This window comes from Galeopterus variegatus, unplaced genomic scaffold (assembly GCF_000696425.1).
Source record: "Galeopterus variegatus unplaced genomic scaffold, G_variegatus-3.0.2 Scaffold1448, whole genome shotgun sequence".
Taxonomy (NCBI): Eukaryota; Metazoa; Chordata; class Mammalia; order Dermoptera; family Cynocephalidae; genus Galeopterus; species Galeopterus variegatus.
In genome coordinates, this window is record NW_007727559.1 from 21,026 (window position 1) to 26,261 (window position 5,236).

General features: G+C 34.1%; 1 protein-coding gene across 1 annotated transcript in view; it reads left to right on the top strand.

Moving 5' to 3' along the window:
- Positions 1-5,236, top strand: part of LOC103593949 (probable ubiquitin carboxyl-terminal hydrolase FAF-X) — a gene marked incomplete at its 5' end in the record, with an annotated part of 125,525 nt that overhangs the window by 10,884 nt on the left and 109,405 nt on the right. Inside the window, 3 exon segments of the mRNA XM_008577090.1 lie at positions 3,385-3,500; positions 3,705-3,956; positions 4,032-4,170. Coding sequence (XP_008575312.1) covers positions 3,385-3,500; positions 3,705-3,956; positions 4,032-4,170 — 507 coding nt within the window.

The window sequence follows — 5,236 nt, forward strand, 5'->3', positions numbered from 1 at the left end:
TGTATGTATAATTGCCATATACATTCTTGATGAATTGACACTTTTTTCTTATATGGTGTTCTTCTTTGTTGTGAGTTTTTTATTTTGTCTGTATTTGTATAATCACCGCCTGCTCTCTTTTGGTTACTATTTGCGTGAAATATTTTCATTCATTCGTTTTGAAGCTATGCATGTCGTTAGTTCTAAAGTGAGTCTTTTATAGACAACGTTATCTTGGATCCTATTTTTTATATCTATTTGAAGTAATTACTTATAAGGAGAGATTTACCATTGCCCTTTTGTTACTCATTTTCAGTATGTCTTATATGTTTTTTTGTGCATCATTTCCTGACTTACTTTCTTTTCTGTGGTTCAGTTCTTCAGATTGTTTTATAAACTGTTCTTATTTCCTTCTCATTTTCTTTTATGTATACTCTAAAATATGTTTCTCCTGGCTACCGTGAGGATTGCATATAATATCCTAAGTTTATGACAATCTATTTTAAACTATTTCCAGCTTTACTTCAATTGTGCTGTACTTTCCTCTTTTATTGATGTCATTTATTACATTTTTATATATTATGTACATTACACTTTAATATATCCATTTAATATATCTTAAAGTGTAATGTAAATGTATATGCATTTTTATAACGTCAACCAATTAACATTGATTTATAAGTTTTTTATGCTTTTGCTTTATAAATCCTGTAAAAGAATAAAAAGTGGAGCTACAAGTCAAAATTATAGTAATACTGGTTTTTATAAGTGCCTGTGTTTTACTTTTATCAGAGATCTTTATATTTTTGTATGACATTGAGTTCCTCTGTGATGTCCTTTTATTTGAACTTGAAGGACTTCATTTACCATTTTTTATAGAGTGAGTCTAGCGGTGATGGATTCTCTCAGCTTTTGTTTGTCTAGGAATGTTTTTAATTTCTTTCTCATATTTGAAAGACTGTTTTGCCGTTGTGAAATTCTTCTTTGATAGTTTTTCCTGTCAGCACTTTCAGCTTCTTTGGTCTTCAAAGTTCCTGCTGGTGAATTAGCCATAATTTTACTGGAACTCCCTTGGATTGCTTCTCTTGGTGCTTTCAAGATTCTCTTTTTCTTTAGATAGGTCGATCATAATGTATGTTGGTGTGGGTCTTTTGGAGCATATCCTTCCTGGAGTTCATTGAGCTTCTTGTATATATATCCATTTCTTTCCTCAGATTTAGGAAAGTTTGTTTACTATTTGTTCCCATAAGCTTTCTGCTCCTTTCTGTCTCTTTTGCTTGTTGGACTGTCATAATATGTACATTTTCCACTTGGTGGTATTCCATAAGTCCCTTAGCTTCTTTTCACTTTATTTCATTCTTTTTGTTTTGCTCCTCTGACTCAGTGATTTCTTTTTTTTTTTTTTTCCTTTTTGTCTTTTTTACTGACCGGTAACAGGATCGCAACCCTCGGTGTCGCGCCTGTACCGGGGACCGGCAACGGTATCGCAACTCTCCGTGTTGCGCCCACACTGCGCTCAGCCAGTGAGCGGGCGCCAGTCTCCACATGGGATCCGAACCCTCGGCGGGAGCGCCACTGCACTCCCAAGCGGCGCACTCTCCAGTGTGCCACCGGGCCGGCCCTGACTCAGTGATTTCAAATGACCTGTCCTCAAGTTCTGGTTGTTAATTCTGTCTGTTCAAGTCTCCTGTTAAACCCATCTAGGAATTTTTCTTCAATTCAGTTACCATATCTTCATTTACAGAATTTCTGGTTGGTTTGCTTTTATAACTTCTGTTTCTTTTATGTATTCATATGTATATCGTTTTCCTGATTTCCTTCAGTTCTCTATCTCTGTTTTCTTTTAGCTCTTTGAGAATATTTGACATTTAAAGTTTTTGTCAAGTATACCTGTCTTTGTTTCTCCAGGGATTTTCTGGAGATTTATTTGTTTCTTAGAGTAGGCACTTTTCCCCTGTCTCTTTGTAAGCCTTATTATCTTTTGTTAAAAATTGAGCATTTGGAAAAACACTCACTTCTTCCAGTCATTGTGGACAGGCTCAGTGCAGGAGAATGTCTTCATTAATTAGCCCACATGAAGACTTAAGGCCTTCTGCAGTCTTTTCAAGGAATGTATCTTTCTTTGAGACAGTGCATCCTTTTTTCCCTACATATTCCCCATATGCAGGCTGCTTTTAAATTTCTTAATTTCTCCTCTTCTGGTTCTTCAGGTGCCTTCCCTGTTCTCTTGGGATTCCCTTGGTGTTTTCACAAATTATCTTGCTATGGCTTCTCCTAGCATGAGTTTCAACCCATTTTGGCAATCTGACCTTCAAATTAGGTGACACAGAGACCCACAGGGAGCTTGCAGACAGATTAGAATGTTGGAAATTCCGTTCTCTCTGCTCTCTCCAGTTAAGATAGGGGAGCCAAGAACCAGGCTACTACTTCTCTTAAATTGTGCATTGGTGGGAAGAGAGTGAGCAAAGATGAGTTAAAACACTACAAAATTGCCTATTCTTTGTGAATGTGGCTTTTTATTGATTGGGAATTTGCTTGATTGCTGTATAATTTTGACGGATTGCCAGAGTTCCTATGAAGTTTTTTTTTTTTAGCAGGAACAAGGCTGTGAAGCACCATAGTTTGTCATTTTGCTGATGTCACTCTCTGTATTGACTTTTTAAAACTAAATTAAAAGGTAGGAAGTACTACAGTGAACTTATTCAGAAATAAGATAGTTGATTTACTAGAGGTTTTAAAATTTATTTAGATTTCCATCATGCAAAGCCTAGCATTAGGTTATACAAATGTATTCTTCTTTAAAAGAATTACATTTTATTTTCCATATGTCCTGAATATGTTTTTCTATTTAAAGGTAGAAGTTATTTCTGCTTAACATTGGTAGTAAACCAGCTTGTATCCCTGGTCCTCCCTTCCCCTCCCATCCCCCTGCCATTTTTGTAGGTTTTCTTCTAAAATTTGGCTGTTTTGAAGATAAAATTTAAGAGTCTTTTGACCTTATTACTTAATTCTTGACTTATCTTTAATTTAATTTTTGAAAAATTTCCTAATTCCTTAATTCGTTTTACATCTTACATGTACAAATGTTTTTAGCTACACAACCTTTGCCTCATTTGTGTTCACCAGAGTATGTGTTATGAAAAACCTCATGTCAGTGTGTACTCTGTAATTGCTGCTTGTGTTACTTCTGGTTCCAGGGATATAGGTAACAACTGTAATAGAAAAGGTCTAAGTCTTTATTTAAATATATGTATCATACCATATAATGTAAATATTTTGTGTTCTTTTTAAAGGTAATTTTACGTTATTTTGTTAACTTTTCTATTTCTGGTTTGTTTCAAACATTTTAGGTAGTAACTTTTTCTTAAAGCAGGGAACTAACTCTTATTATTACCTATATTGCAGGGTTGGCTAGTGGACCTCATCAATAAATTTGGCATGTTAAATGGGTTTCAGATTTTGCATGATCGTTTCATTAATGGATCAGCGTTAAACATTCAAATAATTGCAGCTCTTATTAAGTAAGTTATCTTTTAAAGTGAATATTCAATGCACTATACATATTGTTATTTTATTTTCCTGAAAATCATTGAGTTTCAATTTTCTAGTGTGGTGTCTTCTTATTTTAAAATAACTGTTTTAAGTATTGAAGTTAGTTTGAGAATTTAGTTCTGGTTAAAAAGAAAAAGTTGTGTCACAGAAGTTTTCTCTCTTTTTTATTTCAGACCATTTGGACAATGCTATGAGTTTCTCAGTCAACATACAGTGAAAAAATACTTCCTTCCAGTTATAGAAATAGTTCCACAGTTACTAGAAAATTTAACTGATGAAGAACTTAAAAAAGAGGCAAAAAGTGAAGCCAAAAATGATGCCCTTTCAATGATTACCAAATCTCTGAGGAACTTAGCTTCAAGGATTCCAGGACAAGAAGAAACTGTGAAAAATTTAGAAACTTTTAGATTGAAAATGATACTCAGGTAAGATATTTCTTACCTTAAATTATTATTTGTGTGAAGTCTTATAACAATATTTACTTCAGATTTCCCTTATAGATTGTTGCAAATTTCTTCTTTTAATGGAAAAATGAATGCACTGAATGAAATTAATAAAGTGATTTCTAGTGTTTCGTATTACACTCACCGGCATGGAAATCCTGAGGAGGAAGAGTGGCTGACAGCTGAGCGAATGGCAGTAAGTCCCTTTAATTCTTCCTTCGTGACTAAGAATCTGTTTATGGGTAACTAGACTAACACCAATTCTTGTTAGAAACAAAAATTAACTCTGAAATTGAGATTGGTTTATGACTATTTAATCCTAAACCTTCATGATTATAATAACAAGTGATGGGCCGGCCCGTGGCTCACTCGGTAGAGTGCGGTGCTGATAACACCAAGGCCATGGGTTCGGATCCCATATAGGGATGGCCGGTTCGCTCGCTGGGTGAGCGTGGTGCTGACAACACCAAGTCAAGGGTTCAGATCCCCTTACCGGTCATCTTTAAAAAAATAAATAAATAAAATAAAATAATAATAATAATAATAATAAGTGATTAGTTATTTGAAAGTGTTGGGGGTGACTTATTGTGTCTGATTAATTTATCATTGCCAACATATAGGTAGTCGTGATGAAATTATAGTTTGGTGGTTTGTTTGAAATGAATTAGGGAGAGGTCATCTTAGGAGGAGTTGGATAGATATGGAATGTAATGAATGAATTGCCATGGTGATCACTTTCCAATTCAATTTAGAGTTTTAAAATTGAGATTATAATTAATGGGATAAAATCTTCGTGGATTAATGTTTTGTCCTGATTTTAAGAATAACAAATTTTGGCCAATTAGCTCAGTTGGCTAGAGAATATACTGGCCAGCTACCAAAAAAATAATAATATTTCATTTTTAAATAATTTCTTTTTAAAAGCACATATATTTGTGTTACTTTGACACTGAAAGGAATTATTTACCATAGATATTTTTAAATATTTTAGTTTTGAAATAGTAAATAGACCAACCAAGTATTAAGAAATATTTTTTGAGGGTATGTTATATACCAGTACTGGAGGTACATTTGTAAAGAATCATCTTTGCCTTAGAGGAGGCTTCAGTTTAAAAGAGGAAGTGATAACAATGTGATAAAAACTGAGCCAAGGACATCTGGGAGGTATTGAGAAATTAGTATCTAACCTAATTAGACCCAGGCTCTGACTCAGGGTTGAGGGTCAGATTTAATGTATATAATTTGTGAAATGCTTTGTGGAG